The sequence below is a fragment of the Phycodurus eques genome, chromosome 8, assembly GCF_024500275.1.
Source record: "Phycodurus eques isolate BA_2022a chromosome 8, UOR_Pequ_1.1, whole genome shotgun sequence".
In the NCBI taxonomy this organism is placed as follows: domain Eukaryota; kingdom Metazoa; phylum Chordata; class Actinopteri; order Syngnathiformes; family Syngnathidae; genus Phycodurus; species Phycodurus eques.
This window is the reverse complement of record NC_084532.1, coordinates 26,434,171-26,449,933: the sequence shown is the minus strand read 5'-3', so window position 1 is coordinate 26,449,933 and position 15,763 is coordinate 26,434,171. Positions and strand designations below refer to the sequence as shown.

The 15,763-nt window shown below is 40.8% G+C and overlaps 2 protein-coding genes across 2 annotated transcripts; both read right to left on the bottom strand.

Annotated features, from left to right (window-relative positions):
- Positions 1-369: 369 nt before the first annotated feature.
- agxta (alanine--glyoxylate and serine--pyruvate aminotransferase a) lies at positions 370-6,199 on the bottom strand. The gene is made up of 11 exons (XM_061683932.1): positions 5,825-6,199; positions 4,610-4,802; positions 3,532-3,596; positions 3,364-3,464; positions 3,226-3,296; positions 2,300-2,384; positions 1,958-2,056; positions 1,808-1,877; positions 1,610-1,705; positions 1,371-1,499; positions 370-771 (listed from the first exon to the last, which is right to left on the bottom strand). The coding sequence occupies exons 1-11, from the start codon at positions 5,981-5,983 to the stop codon at positions 664-666; spliced, it is 1,176 nt and encodes a 391-aa protein (XP_061539916.1). The 5' UTR covers positions 5,984-6,199; the 3' UTR covers positions 370-663.
- A 635-nt stretch (positions 6,200-6,834) lies between these two features.
- zgc:103559 (Allantoinase, mitochondrial) lies at positions 6,835-14,597 on the bottom strand. The gene is made up of 11 exons (XM_061684184.1): positions 14,454-14,597; positions 13,730-13,881; positions 12,946-13,060; positions 12,719-12,865; positions 12,364-12,409; positions 11,807-11,900; positions 10,971-11,157; positions 10,715-10,853; positions 9,760-9,932; positions 8,444-8,476; positions 6,835-7,799 (listed from the first exon to the last, which is right to left on the bottom strand). The coding sequence occupies exons 1-11, from the start codon at positions 14,595-14,597 to the stop codon at positions 7,647-7,649; spliced, it is 1,383 nt and encodes a 460-aa protein (XP_061540168.1). The 3' UTR covers positions 6,835-7,646.
- Positions 14,598-15,763: the final 1,166 nt, after the last annotated feature.

The following is a 15,763-nucleotide window of genomic DNA, read 5'->3' as shown; positions in this document are numbered from 1 at the left end:
GAAACCATGGAAACAACGAAAAGTGTCTAGTCAACATTTACACAGGGATTATAGCGCTAAAGTCTAACTGTCGACAGCTATCAGCCAGCTCGTTGAACCTTAGTAAAATATTTACCCTGATCAACCTGATAGTACTGTAAAAAATAAAAAAATAAAAATACTTCTAGACTGGTCATAGATAGCCACCAGCTGATGGTCCATGTCGGCGACGTCATCACGTCGTATGGAAGCAGCAAGGACTGTTTTTTTTCAAACATTTAACACACATTAAACTTAAAAATCTTTATTGAAATTGGCAAAAGAACAGACCAATTGACAATATAGTAATTAATACATAAATTATATATTTTTAAAAAAGGAGCCCGGGGATATTAAATAAAAACAAATGACCACAGTTATAATTTTGTTGTTGTTGTTTTCATATTGTACTCATGTTGTCTGTTTTCATTCTCAAAGATTAAGAGGTTTTGAATACGCCTGTAAACAAACAGCTTGAAGCAAGCAGTGTTGGCCTCTTAGTTGGAGAACTGTGTGAGTGAGAGTCAAATCAATCAAACCTTTATTTATATAGCACCTTTCATGCTTAAAATGGAACAGAAATGTCAGTAATTATGTCAAATTGTAAGTTACAGTGTCAAACTATTATTGTTCTAATCTTAAGAGTCAAACTTTGCTCTTGTGACAGTGCGTCAGCGCGTCCCTCAGAGCTGCCAGCACCATGTCCGCACCCGAAACGCTGCTGTTGCAACCCATCAGACCAACGCGTAGCACCTGCAAAGGCCAACACACGTTAAGTTGCTAGGTGACATGCTAGCTAGATAGGCAGGCGGGTACCTAGCTAGTAGCTAAATAGATGGATGGGTGATATTCTAGCTAAAGTTGTTGCTTAGTTTTCTAGATAAAAGTGGGTACCTAAGTTGGTTTCTAACCCTAGGTAGATCACATGCTAGTTAGATAGTTGGGTGGGTAGCATGGTTAGTTGCTAGCTACATTAGATCGATGAGTAGCTGAAATGTTAGCTAGATAAGTAAGTGACATGCTAGCTAAATAGTTAGAGTAGGTGTTTAGCTAGGTTTCTAGACAGGTAGGTGGGTAGCGGGTAGTTTGCTGGTTGTAGTTTGGTGCCACGATAGTTTGTTCGATTGATAGGTAGGTGACATGCGAGCTAGACAGGTAACTGATGTGGTAGGTAGGTGGGTGCCTAGTAAGGTTGCTAGATAGATAGGTAAGTGACATGCTGGCTAGATGGGTAAATCGGTAGCAGGCCAAGTTGTTTGACAACTCAGTTAGGGACCAGTTAGCCATGTTTCTAGCTAGATAGGTAGGAAACTAGCTAGGAACTAGCCAGGTAGGTGGGTAGGTTGCACTACCATGCCGGCGGAGGGTCCAAGCCCCCCGGAGATCTCCAGGTTGTGCGTCTTCATGACGTAGGCTGTGATATCCTTCCAGTCATATCCATGTGGCGCCATGATTGTCGTCACTGTCGGCAACCTCAACGCCTTGGAGAAACCAAACAAACATCATTAGAAACTATTACAAACGTTATTATGATGAGATGATTTGTCCACTCAGCAGTTTTTAAAATTTAAAATAACTGTTAATGTTTCACCTTATCCTCCACAAAGAGTTTGAGTCCCATACGTTCCAGACAGGTGTGGAAATACTCAGCCACTTTCCTGTGTCTCTCCCAGGAATGTTCTAGACCCTACCAAGCAGCAGATAGATTGTTTCCCTCACTATTAAATATTTACTGCGTACAATACAGTTCAGTCTTTTCAGCCACTAAAACGCTGACCGGTCACCTCACCTCCTCCACCAGGATGGCCAGGCTCTCCCTGAGGGAGTAGAAAGCGGAGACAGGGCCCGTGTGGTGGTACCTGTGCATTGGAGAAGAAGGATGATTTGATTCATTCATGAAAATATTTCATTTTGTAAATATTTTTAATGGCATACTTACACTCGGGTGGCTTCTCCGTTGCATCCCCAGTAGTTTGACAGCCAGCTCAGGTCTAAGAGGAATGACACCGGCTTTGTGCTGCGGTTGAATATTTTACGACTGTGGGCGAAATCGGTCATAAAACAGCTTTGCAAGTGACAAATGACATGTTCATCCCCAACGTTATGCACATCAAAGTTTTTGTGCACGCTCATGTTTCTTGCTGTTTTCCTGCATTTCTACATAAAAGCCCCCCCTCCCCGAGTTGACTGACATGTGGGGATCTACACATCTAATACTCTTCATTTTCTACAATTCTACTGTAAGATGCTTGAAAATGGAGGCTTGCTTTTGGGGTCTCACCGTGCTCGCTCACTGAAGGAGATGGGTGCTGTTCCTGGTGGGGCGTTCAGAACCTTCTGAGAACCCGTGTACAGGATGTCGATCTCTAAACGTGGCCGATAGAGAGAAACACATTGTTACACCGACACAACAATTAGCAATATATCAATATCACGATGTGTCGTATCTCTTTTCAATGCAGTATCGATACGCAAGCGTCAAAAGTAGTGTTGCAGTACAATGGCTGTCCATTTAACCAGTGAAAAGAACATTTTATTATTAAATCTAATTAACAATGAAAAACATTAAACGTACAAAGTACATGAGCACCGTGAAAAACCTACAACAAAAATGTACAAATCTGATACTACATCTAAAGCTAGCAGTTTCTTGTGCCTGAAAAATGAAGGTAACCGGACATACAGTATTAACTTTATAACGGACTAAAGTATTTTTTCATTGTCATAACGTTTTGTATGCTTGACTGTATCAGGACGATATCCTTATGTATTGTATAGTTGGAACAATATCGTATCAGGGTTGTTATCTAAACCATTATTGTATCATTTTACTGTGCAGTATCGATTCACAAGCATGAAACATTGCTATTTTCTTGTCTGATGTCAACGTACTCATGAAAACTACCAAAAAAATTGTGAAAAAGCAAAAACCCACAAACAAACAGTGATCACTGCGAACAAAAATGCTAATAGGACGTATTAGCTTCATATCACATTAAAGCGTGTTACTTTATTCAGTAACATCGTCACAATATCATTACGTATCATAGTTACATTTGATGATTCACACAATCACTGTATCATAATATTAGTAGTATGGAAACATATTGTATTGGGAGTTGTTACAGAGAAAAAATTGTTAGAGTATTTAAAAGCTTGACCACAACGAAGTGAAAATAAATTCTTGTTTCGGATTTAATGCCACACCTTGTTGGTCCATGTACACTGGAGCTCCACCCATGGATGCCACAGAGTCCACCAGAAACAAACAGTCGTACCTGTCAAGGCGCAAATGTAATTGTCATAATCGTTTTATGCTGCTGCTTTAATTCTTATTGTTCTTACTTGTGACAGAGTTGTCCGATGCCGTCCAGCGGGTGTAGGACGCCGGTGGATGACTCTCCGTGGGCCAGGAAAAACAGCGCAGGCCTGTGTTTGGATAACGCCTACCGCAACATGTCAGTCATTTGACCTCATTGACTTGTTAGCTTGTTAGCGTTTGTGTCGTTTTACCTGCTCGATTTCTCTGTTGGTGAAGAATCCCCCAGGGGGTGCAACAATGGTGTTTACCCGAGCGCCTGTTGAGTGGAAAACAGTAGCATTGAGTTGCTAATAGGGATGCAACATTCTGCGAATTTGCAATGTTGTAAACCTTCTGAGAATTTATGTGAATAAACCAGGAATTTTCAAAATTGAAGGCTGGTCCTTAAAAGGGACTTACAATATGGTTGGGAGGAAATATGTATTTTTCCCAATAATTCTGACCGAAACAACTAGATGTCATGCAAGTACAGTGCAACCTTGATTTATGAGTACCCCAATTTAGTTTTTTGAGTAATGAGCTGTTGCTTGGTTGATTTATGTATTTATTTATTTATTTGTGTGTGTGCTATGTCTTGAGTGCCACCCCTTTGAAACCGTAGTTACTAATATGCTTGTACTAGTTCTGAAATGACAGAAAATGTCCATGGTATTCCAAAGATGGGGTTGTTCTGATGAACTGTTCCCTATTTGCCAAACGGCTGCTTATAGTTAAGTGTGTTGGGTTGACTGCCACCACACAGCGGTCGTCTCTCAAGTCTGTGCTCTCAAGTCAAAGCATAAAAATTCGGTCGAACAACGGCTCATATCTCAAAGAGATATGTTGGGTCACTCGTATCTCAAGGCACCATTGTATTTGGTATCTTTTGGAGTGGATTGCAGCATTTCCAATTTGTTTTCATGTGGACTAGCTAACATTAACAGGCGTATGTCATCATTTTCCAACGGTATCATGAGAAAAAAAATGATTAAAACATCTTGCCGAACACCAGCAGACGGGAAAAATTCACAGTCAAATTCTCAGACGGAACTGCCCTATTTGGTCTCTGTTAGACTAGGTCGTAGAAATTGTTTTAATGCTAACTAGCGAACGTTTGTTTATTTCATCATTGCGCCATTAGATAATGGGTAAAACGATTAAAACGGAAGAAAAAAATTTCAAATTATAACAAACAAAACATTATTTCACCAGACACTTTTACCAATTTCCCATCTTCTATAGTTTGGGTGATACTCATCAAGAAAGTCTCTTACAAGCTAATGCTGTTACCTATCCTCTCTGCCATGTCCGCCACTCGCTCCCCCCAGATGCCATTGACTGCCGCCAGCACGCCATCGCCGGCCTCCACAGCGTTAAAGATTGCACACTCCATGGCGGCATGGCCCGTGCCGCTCACCGCAAAAGTCACCAGGTTCCGAGTCTGGAACATGTACTGGATTCCGCTCCGGATGTCGGCCATTATCTGCAAAATGACAAGACAGGCATTCTGGCGAACATAGTCCCAGGACTTTGGCATCTCATTTTTTAAGATGGCACCAGGACCTAGCCCTCCCATTCACCTGGACTAAGCAAGGCTAACCGAGTAGCTTGGCCTTGTCATCCAAGTCACACTAAAATTGCTACATGTGTATCATTCAACCTAATACCAGGACTTAGGCATTGCAGTCACCCTGTAACTTCTACCAAGGCACCTCAAACAACCTTAAACCAGGAATTACGTATCACAATCAGCCTCAAGATAGGCTAGTCATTCAACCTAATACCAAGACTTGTACACGTTATCAACCTATAGCCTGGCCCAAGGCTTCCAAATCAGGCTATACCCAAAAGTTCCAGACCAAGCTAGAACTCAGGAACTCAGGACAAATTACTAGGCTTCCAAAAATTTTGTAAGCTCTTTCAGATCCAAACTAGGCTTCAAAAACCTTCTAAAACCTTTCAGATGCAATTTAGTCAGACCAAGTACTAGTCTTTCCAGTCACCCTTCTACCAAACGTAGAACCAAGTACTGTACAAGACTTCAAAATATTTTTAAAACCCGAACCTGGACCGAGGCATCCCAATCACCTTTTAACTTCTACCCAACCTAGGACTGAGTTCTATGCTTCGAAAACCGCAACCTAGGCTTTCAGACCAACCCAGAACTAGTCATTCCAGTCTATCTAGAACATGGACTTAATCATCCCATTTACCCTATACCTACTACGCAACCTAGCACCCAGTTCCAGGGTTTCCAAAGTAGTCTTTCCAGTCAACCTAAATCCTGGATCTAGACCCATCACGCTAAAAGGTGAAAGTATGCATTGCATTTAATCTAGAACCCAGGACACAAGATGACATAGTCAGTGTTTAACGTAGACTAGTTTGGGATTACACAAAACAAAGTACCATGGGGTCAAAAGTCCTGATTATTTCTTTAGCATATCCATGTGTGTCATTGACAATAAAAACACAATTGGGTGTTTTTCCCCCAGTTCAGTTTACCTCAAAAATCTCTGGATGCATGTGTCCAATAACGGGATTGGCGCCGGCCTGCAAGATGCGCAGCGGAACATTGGAGGGTCCGGCTCCAAACATGTGACGGTGAGGAACCGTCAGGTGGGTCCGCAGACGTTGCGGCGGTGGAACCGTCCGGGAAGACATGTTGTTAGACGTGTGGATAGCGGTGTGAACACCATCCAGCTTGCGAAGTGCTCAGTTTCCCAATTTTTTGTTTGTCTTTGTGCTAGTCTCAACGTTAACCTTAGCTCGTCCGTCTGTGTTAATCATTCATGGATGACTCTGCAATTCTTTTTTAAAAAATTTTTTTAGCTTTAATGTATAATCCAATCAAGTTGTAACTACTAAGGTTTAGTCATACATTATGATAAATTTAGCCTTAATCTATTCTTAGTTTATGTATCACTATATTTGTTCTTTTAAGAATCTAGAAGACCAAATATATAAAAATAAATATATATGAATATAAAAATATACAAAATATCCAATCTACAATTTCGATTTTATATTTGTGTATTTATAAATATTTTGTATGTATCTGTAGCTTTTTTATAATACATAGATATATTGTTATGATAAATGACAAAATATGTACAATATTAATATTATTAAACTAAATATACAAAAAACTTCTTGAGGATAAGCTGTACAGAAAATGGATGGATGGATGGAGATATTGTATACATTTGTTTTACTATAAAATGTTTATAATTTAAAAATATTTAAAACAATCTAAGTTTAAAACCAAAATATTTGTAATTTCAATATAACTTATATTTTTTTATTTTAAAGTTTGAATATTTAAACATTTAAAAAAATCTAAATAATGAAAATAATATCCATAATATAAAAAGTAGATGCAAAATATATTTGTACAATAAATATTTAAACATTCCAATTTGTATATTTAGACATTTTATTATACATTAGTTGTATAATAAATGTATAATGTAGTTTGAATATGCTTCAATATTTACAATCTAATACAAGTTAAGATATATTGCACAAATGTGTTTTCATTATAAAATATAAAACCTATGGTATAATTTTAAATGCACTTTTACATACATTTTTATATTTATTAAACAAATACAAGGAAGTTTGAACTTTTTCAAAGAAAAAAGATACAAAAATGTATACCATACAAAGAAGGAGCATTTTTATAGTATAGTTTATTTTTTTTTTGGGGGGGGGGGGGGGGGGGATTTCTTTTATGATAGTTTGGATGGTAGTTTTTGATAGATTTTGAAATAGTCTAGCGTTTATATATTATACAAATATACATATTTATTTACTCCATGTATGCATATAATATATACAAATATACATACGTGTCCCAAAAACATGCATGGTAAGTTGATTGGAGACTCTAAATTGCCCGTAGGTGTGAATGTGAGTTGTTTGTTTCTATGTGCCCTGCAATTGGCTGGCGACCGGTTCAGGGTGTACCCCGCCTCCCGCCCGATGATAGCTGGGATAGGCTCCAGCACTCCCGCGACCCTTGTGAGGAGAAGCGGCTCAGAAAATGGATGGATGGATGGATGGATAGTTTTTAATTCACTGCCAGCCTTTCCAGTTAAATGAATATTTGACATATATATCTGTCAATGACAGTGAATGAGTTAATAGTTTATTTTTATTAGTTTATTACTTTGTTTAGCCTTTTTAGAATTAAAATATTTGTCTTTTAGAGGGTATAAGAGATTAGAAGAAGACATTAGAAACACTTAAAACTACATAATATAGTGCTTGTATATTTGTACTGCCTCTTTTTTGTAGCATGACTTTGTCCCCTTGTCCTCGTTCTTCAGGCGTCAGCATGAGAGGTGGTCCTCGGGGGTACGAGGAGGGTCTTCCCCAGGGGTTCGGCGCTGAAGGAGCCGTCGCGGTACACCAGACGTCCCCTCACGATGGTGGACCTCACCACGCCACGGAGCGACACTCCCATGTACGGAGTTATCTGCGCACACACACAACTCAGTCAAAACTCATAAAAAGTTTGTAATATTGGGCGGCTATCGAGTAAAATTTCACGATGACCCTAAGGCCCGCCGCAAACTTTTTTTTTTATCTGTGACAGACCCCACACATAATGAAAAATCAGGCATTAAACAGTTTTGGTCACATTGTGTGTGGTGCACACAATATAATATCAACACGGAACACCAAATACATAATGATTCTGTTCCGCCGCCGATTTTCGCGGTATCACACGTGATCTCACAAAACCCATGAAGAAACACCTTCAGATATGCGGCAAGCTTTGCTGAGTGTTTCCAAAGTTTGCCAGAGCCATGTAAAATGGCGATCCCCTAAAAAAAAAAAAAAAAAACTTGCATTGGACCTAAGGATAATTTTATAGGATAATCTTATAAGACATAAAATGATAATAAGAGACGATAGATGTCTGGGGTTTGACGTCTTTGGTCTGGAAGGGGTAGAATCGGGACAAAAATAGCCCGACTGACAGTTGCATCTGGCCCTTTGAAGGAAACCGTTATGCTGATGTGGCCATCGGTGAAAATAAGTTTGATACCCCTGTAGGGCTATATACAGTAGATACAGTAGTAGTAGTATGTGGATGTTATATAAATGAACAGTTACCTTGTTCTTATGATGTATGCCTTCTTCTTTAATCTGTGCCACAAGAGGAAACAAAGGTGTTAGCAACCAAAAGAGCTTCATTATCCCCGTATGGCTGCTTGGAGTACAGCTCACAATTCCTTAAAAAAAAAGAAATACTGTACAAGCAGAAGTCCTGTCTTACTAGAAAGTTGTATTGTGTGTGTGTGTGTGTGTGTGTGTGTGTGCGTGTCCAACCAGAATAAAGTCCTTTCTTACCATCTTTCACATAATAATAATAATCTGATTGATTCATATTATAACTTTAAAAAAATAAAATTAATTAAGATTGTTTTATTGCAGTATGACTATTTACAAAGAAATCTGTTTGTTTTGTAAGAGCACAATTTTTTTTTAAAATCAATAAGCAACTTTTTCGCAACCTTTTGTCTTGAAACAATATGATTTTTTATCTTGCAAATTCCCTTTTTTTTGTCACAAATGAAAATGTGCTGTTTTTCCTGAGAATCCAGACTTGTATTCTTTTTTTGTCTAAAAAAGGAGGCTGTCCCGTAATAGTACTTTTTTTTTTTTTCCTTTGAATGATTACATTCCTCGATGATAGTTGTTCACATACAGTGAACCGCTACTATTCCCGAGGGATAAGGACTGACACTTTTGCTAAAAGCAAAAATCAGCAAATTAACGCACTCCAAAAAGGGGGTTTGTAATTGCCTATGGAAGGTACAAGATGGTGGGAGAGTACTTATGGACGGAAGAGGGACGGCGAAAACAGAGAGGATAAGACATAAAGCACCAATGACATGCATCTAGCAAGTACGCAATCCATGTTACGTAAACAATTGTATTCAGTAGTTAAATTATTCAACAATAACAAACCACTTTCACATAAGGCGCATCAATCGTATTAGCTTGCATATTAGCCTAAATGAACTTGCTAGCACAAAACTGACGTGACATCCCACATGGACAAACAAATATGTGCACTAACACTTTACACACAGTATTAAACGCACTCACTTTTCGGCATTCACACACAATAATACATGTTAGGGAATACAGGGAACTAACAAAAACACCAAGATGACCTGGGCACAAAAATAGAGAATAGACGAGATTTTCAGCAAATAATGGAGTATGTTAACCCCAAAAATGCCGAACATGCAACTTTGCGAATACCGAACCGCAAATATGCTAGGGTTCACTGTATTACTATCATACATGACCAATATCTGAGTATTGGTCGAATTGTTCATTAATTAAGAAAATAGACAATGTGAACGTTTGCATTTTGTTGTTGTTATTCTTTATCTTTGTCAGCCGCTCTTAATGCAAACCTCAAATTCTCTCTCAGGGTCCCAGATGACGAGGTCAGCGTCGTAACCCGGTGCCAGGCTGCCTTTCTGCTGTCCCAGGCCGCACAGCTGGGCCGTGTTCTGGCACAGGAGGCGCACGGCATCCGCCAGTTGAAAGCCCTTCCGACTGGCCGAGCTCCAGAACAGAGGCAAGCCTAACCAATAATAGAAAAAGTCATGAACGTTTGGAGTTACCAGACTGATTTATGACCCTCGAGGGTATATGACATCCATTTAAAAAAAAAAAAAAAAAAAAAAAAAAAAAAAAAGGAACATGAACATAATAAATTGTACATCTCGAAGAAATAAAATGATTTGGACTTTCCATTGTTTTGTTTGGGGTGGGGGACTTTTATGCTTTTTTTGTTTGATTTATGACCCTTGAAGTGAGCTTTTATATAAATATAGATGTCATTGATTATTGTACCACTTCGATATTTGATTTATGAGCCTGGAGGGATTTCTGAGAATGATTTCAAACAAAAGACACATCTGCAAGCAATACAATGTTGAAGCAATAGGATGATTTTAGGCCTTTCTGTTGTTCTTCAAGGGTACAGTTTACTGCTTGATCGTCTAATTACAGGATGTCAAACAAATGCATTTTCATTCATTTTTGACATTATTGAGCATACTTTCATCATTGATTTATGAACGTTGAATGATTTATGACAATGATTTATAACAACAGAATAAATGTGTAAACACTAAAACCTAGTGAGAATAAGCGGTACGGATAATGAATGAATAAAATGTACACCTGAAAGAAATACAAGGATTTCACGACTTCCTGTTGTTTTACTGGGGGGGAATTATACAGTATACAGTGGCTCTTTTACAGTTTTGTTTTGTTTTTTACTTTATTGTAGTGGGCGTGTCATAAAGCACCCAAAGCTCACAAATCACTATATTTTTCAATATTCGTTACTCGTATTACCAAACTGGAGAGAAGAAATTCCTCCCCAAGCCTGAGTGAAGTCTCCAGAGTCCAGTTTCTTGAGGTCGGGCGTGCAGGGGGAGTGGTCCGACACCACCATGTCAATGTGGCCCGACTTCAGCGCTGCCCACAACTGATCCTGGGGTGGGCAAAGTAATCACTTATAAACCCAGCAGTGAACCAAGAAGTGTGGAAAAAGAAGAGGAAGAAGGAAGGAGACAACTAAACAGAATGACAATGACATTCTGCTGTTAACCTGGTTCTGAGCCCCTCTAATGGGTGGGCAGCACTTGAACTGCGTGGCCCCTGCTGGTATGTTCTCTGCACTCAGGCTCAGGTAGTGGTGGGTGGTCTCCACTGTCAGGGGGGCACCGCCCTTCTTGGCCTCCTGGATGAGGGGCAGCGGTTGGGCCGAAGACAAGTGAACCACATGGCAGCGCACCCTAAAGCACAAAACACACACAACTACTGACACACTTCATGACTTTACAGCGAACCCCTTGCTATATCGTTGTTATTCGTTAGCGCATCCCTGAAATATCGCAGATTTTAAAGTATCGTGTTACTTTTATGGGTTGTTCCAGTATGCAGGTAAGTGTGATTTAGAGTTGTGCGTCTTTATGTAGTTCTAGTAATTGTTGTATGCTGTTTGTATGTGTTGCTGCTCCGTGTGTGTTAAAGTAGCAGTTGTTTAAATGTTTATTACTGTAACATCGCTGCTCGTCCAGTTGTGATCGATTCAATGTCCTGCGAATTAAATATATAATGTTGAATTGTCTTTTGTTGTAGGCTCTGTTTGTTTGCGTTGCTTTTCCGTGTTTGTTAAAGTAGCAGTTGTTTGAAGGGTTGTAATTACTGTAACACCAATGCTGATGATTTGCCTGTCATTTCTGGCGCTTAGGAATACTTTAAAAAGTGTGTTTTAATTAGATGAAGTGTGATTTAATGTTTAAATGTGATTGAAGCATGTGGGAGGGGTAACCTTTTTTTGTCATGTTTTTCATACGGTCTATATCGCAGGTGGGTCTGGAACATCCCACCGCGCTAAATGGGGTTCACTGTTTCTGGTTGTTGTTATGGTAATGATCTCACTGGTATTCGGTGCAGAGTTGTACCACAATGCGGATGGCCTCCATCTCCATTACGTTGGGTCTGGACTGCAGGAAGGTGGCATACTGGCGCGGGTCTGAAGAAGACACAAGTGGACACAATATGTCAGTATTGATGGATATGGCTGGCATGGGACATTGCTAGATAGGTATGTGGGGAAGGTTACCTGCTGTGTTGCTAAGCTGAAAGGTGGGTGGCTAGGTAAGATAGGTGGGTGGCACGCTAGCTAAATAGGAAGCCTCATATCTATCTTGCTAGCTAGTTAGCTGACATGCTAGCTAGAGAGTTACATGCTAGATTGATTGGTAGCTGACATGCAAATTAGACGGGTAGGTGGGTAGCAGGCTTGGTTGCTAGATAGCATGATTGGTGCCAATTAGCCTGTTTGCGAGATAGAAAGGTAAGTGGCATACTAGCTAGACATGTAGGTGGGTAGCAGGTTAGGTGGCTAGCTAGAGGGATAGGTAGCTAACGTGCTAGCTCGATGGGTAGGTGGTCTGGCTGTTGACTGGGATTAAAAGTATTAAATAGAGCGTTACCGCCATTGCTCTTGATGGTCTGTTGAACTTCTCTCTCAGCGTGAAACTAAAGAGACAAAGCACATTCAGCTGGTGGACCTCTCGTAATAAATCTCAGTGGTCTTGATTGTTGGCTAAAGCTAATGCTAACTTCCCACATGACACACCCTGTTCCAATATTGCTGGCTCCAGGACACGCACCGCTGCATTATGATTGGGTCCTGTATCCCGGCAGAACATGCTCTACTGCTTCCAAATGGGAAAAGGAGGTGCGCTGTGGTTGTGCTAGCTGACTAATGTTACATAGGGTAGGATAGGGCACTAAAAATAGGGAGTGATTCCCAACACACCCCGTGTCTGTAGTGTGTTCAGATACCAGTATGACACTTCCCGTTCCTCTCAACTGCTCCATGGTGGCATGCAGGTCTCCCTGGCTCACGTGAGGGAACTCCTCCACGCCACTGTGGATCAGGAAGCACTTGAAGCCGGCCACCCCGGCTTGGATCATGGCCAGAAGCTCAAGCTTTAACAAGACAGTTTGACACAATGTCTACGGGTGGCGCAACAGAGCACGGAGATATGTTGTGTTATAACGCCCCTTACCTGATTGCCGGGAATCACGCCCCCCCAGAAGGCAGTGTCCACGAAGCATTTGCCCGTGGCCTCGCGCAGCTTCTCCTGGAAATTAGCCAGCGTGGTTGTCGGTGGGATGCTATTTCTGAAACAAATGTGTAATATACGGTATTAGGTACCTATTCAGATAGCAATCAGGCTAGCTATCTAGCAACTTGGCCTGCTACCGACCTTCCGAGCTAGCAACCTAGCTAGGAACCAGGCTAACTGGCCACACAGGCACTAAATTACCAACTTAGCTAGTAACCCACCTGACTCTTACATACTATACCACCTACCCATCTATCTCACCGACCTATCTAAATAGCAACTTTGTTAGGTACCCACCAGTGTATCTAACCTGTCAGCTACCTATCTATCAAACAGGTGAACGCTCCACCCACTAAGCTATCTAGCAACCTACCAGCCTAGCTAGTCTGCCATCTATCAATCTAGCTAGCAGCCAGGCTAACTGGACAATTACTGAGCTATCAACCAACTTAGCCAGTCACCACCAGCATGTCAGCTACCTATCTAATAACCTAGCAAGGCACTACCTACCTAACTACCTACCAACAAACCAACCAACCAACCCGGGGAACTGTCTAACAACTGGGCTGGTTTACAACCTTAGCTTGGTACCAGAGCTGCTAACGTATAAAAAGTCCCTTCCAGAACAATTTCCATATTTTCAAAATTTTGTCAAGAACATTCCGTGCGACAGTCATAATCGTTAATAAATTATGGCTGCAATAGTTGTCATCCTACAACTCACAGCGGCATGTCCACGATGGTGGTGACGCCTCCCGCCGCCGCCGCCTTGGTAGCCGTCCAGAACCCTTCCCAGGAGGTGCGTCCCGGCTCGTTGACATGGACGTGACAATCCACTATTCCCGGCATCACTACGCTATCTCCCGCATCCAACACCTGAAAATAGAGCAACCGGGGTAACCAGCCACCTACCCGTCTAGCCAGCATGTCAGCTACCTGCTAACTTCACAGCATACTGAGCGTCACTCCTGGCTAGTAGCTAATATTTAAATATCTTTATATTTGGTGACTTAGCTCGGTACTCCTTACCTAAAGTATCTACTAACATGCCACCTGCCAATCTAGTTAGGCATGCATACCTAACTGGTAAACTCGCAAGCAGGCAAAGTAGGCACATGTAAAACTACAGTATCTACCAACCTTGCCATCTACCCATCTACTTGCTTCATCTAGCTAGCAGCCAAGCTTGCTCCCCAGTATGTCACCTACTTAACTAACAAGTCAGCTAGCTAGATGGCAACCAGGTTAGTTGTTCAGCTACCCATCTGTCTCGTGTACCCACTAACATATCCAGATTATATGTCACCTACCAACCAGATTAACTGTCCACCTACCTATCTAACTTGGAAACTATCCAGCTACCCAACTACCATCCTTCTAGCTTGCATGTCCCCTACCAACTAGCTGGCAAGTGGAATTAAATTATATATTTCACAATTTTATTTTACCTCCACGTCCTTGGTAATTTCCCAGCCGGGTAGCACCTGGTGTATTTTCCCATCCCGTATGAGGATGACGGCAGGCCCGACTTGTTGGTTACCCAGAAACACTCTGGTGCTCCTCACTGCCGCCACCGTGGATCCCAGCCCCATGTCTAGCTTCTTTTCCAGTGAGTATGAAAAACAAACAAAAAGTGTCTCATTAATCCTCAAACCGGATCATGTGGGACGCTCGTGTTTCTGCAGGTCTATCTCGCCGCACACTGTCTGAACGGTTCAAAGGGTCAGCACTGCTGACTCACCATGTGACAACTATCAAAACACTGCAAATGAGAAAAATATTTAATGGTCCACTACTAGTGGACCATTCAATCTTTTTCCCATTTAGTGACTAAAGGACAAACATTTGACACTGTTTTTTAAACACACGCTAGAGTCACATAACTACCTACTTGTATATCTATCTATCTATCTATCTATCTATCTATCTATCTATCTATCTATCTATCTATCTATCTATCTATCTATCTATCTATCTATCTACCTATCTACCTATCTATCTATCTATCTATCTATCTATCTATCTATCCATCCATCCATCCATCCATCCATCCATCCAGCCGCCTCTATCTAGCAGCCTAGCTTGGTAGCATCCTACATATCTGATGACCTATCAAGCAACCTAGCTATGCTATACCTGTCTAGCTAGTATATGACCTACCTATCTATCTATGAACTGTGCCAGCCCACCTACCTGTCTAGATGGTATGTCACCTAGCTAGGTAGCTAGCAATTAAGGGAGGTAATCACTTACCAAGCTAGGTACTCACCTACCTATCTAGCTACTATCTTTAGCACTGTAAGTATTTAAATTATTGTTGTAAGTCATTAATATTATGAATAATTTTTGTAGTGGTGTCCTTCACAAATAAGCCCAATGATCTGAATAGTGGAATGTGCTGACTTTTGGGCAAAACTCTGGTAGTCCTTACTCGGATAACAGCGGGTGACAGATGATTTATGTAAAGGACAGCTGGGGGTTTGAAAGTGGCTCATTGTTGACACTAAGTCTGCTACATAGGTTAAAACTAAGTAGACCTGTCAGAATTTGATTATTTACAACTGTCAACTGTTCTATCTATCAGCCCAAGAGCGCATCCAAGAGGGATGCCATGACAACCTTGTCTTTAAAGACACCATTAGAAAGCAAGAAACGCTTAGGACCCAGTTGTATTGTATGTTAAATGAACACCAGATACCATTAAAATCTAAATATATATATGATTGTATTGCATGACTTAATTGTAATAAAAATTATC